At 50.7% G+C, this 746-nt stretch overlaps 1 protein-coding gene across 1 annotated transcript in view; it reads right to left on the bottom strand.

Annotated features, from left to right (window-relative positions):
* Nucleotides 1-589: 589 nt before the first annotated feature.
* LOC104410692 (plexin-A2-like) overlaps nt 590-746 on the bottom strand; it is a gene marked incomplete at both ends in the record, with an annotated part of 76,047 nt that continues 75,890 nt past the window's right edge. The window contains one exon of the mRNA XM_010020937.1: nt 590-739. Within this exon, the coding sequence (XP_010019239.1) occupies nt 590-739 (150 nt within the window). The remainder of the gene's footprint in view (nt 740-746) is intronic.

Raw genomic sequence — 746 nt, 5'->3', positions numbered from 1 at the left:
CTGTGGCCAGTGGGATGAGGTTCATCAAGGCAAAGTGCCGGGTCCTGAACTTGGGAGCATTAGCGGGGCCAGGAGAATCAGGGCAGTGATCGTCCCCCTGTACTGGGCACTGGTGCGGCCACCCCTCCATCCAAGAAGTACTCCTCCTCACCGGGTCTTTAGTGCTCTACTCATCGTCATAATACCATAGGTGATAGGAGATAAAGACCCCAATTACTTTATAGATATACAACAAACATGCTAAATTGTTTTGAGCAACCTTCTCTGGTGGAAGGTGTTCCTGCCCATGGCAAGGGTTTTGAGCTAGATGATCTTTAAGGTTCCATCCAATCCAAATCATTTTATAATTCTAGGATCCAACTTAAGACCCTGTTCAGACATCTTTGAATACACTAAGCAAAGTTAATCCTGTAACGTGGATACAGGCAAGGAAATGCATGGGTCATCCAAAGTCCCCAATGGAGAATAGTGTTTTCTGCTCACCACCAGTACCCTGGTCCTGCAGAGCCTGCAGATGCCGCTAGGAGTGTGGCCATGCAACCTTGGTGAAAGCACAGTGACCTCCCCTCAGACTCGTCCCTTGCCCTACCTGCGCAGGAGCAGTTTGGGATGGTTCTTGTTCTCCAGGTTCTTCTCGATGAGGTCAGAGAGCAGCTGCTTTAGCACATCGGTGGCGTACTCCAGCTTTCCCTGCAGCCCAGTCATGATGAGCGAGGCCACGTTGCCGCGATCGCGCATAGAGAAGC

Source organism: Nestor notabilis, unplaced genomic scaffold, assembly GCF_000696875.1.
Source record: "Nestor notabilis isolate BGI_N333 unplaced genomic scaffold, ASM69687v1 scaffold9478, whole genome shotgun sequence".
Lineage (NCBI taxonomy): Eukaryota > Metazoa > Chordata > Aves > Psittaciformes > Psittacidae > Nestor > Nestor notabilis.
This window is presented reverse-complemented; position numbering and strand designations above follow the sequence as displayed.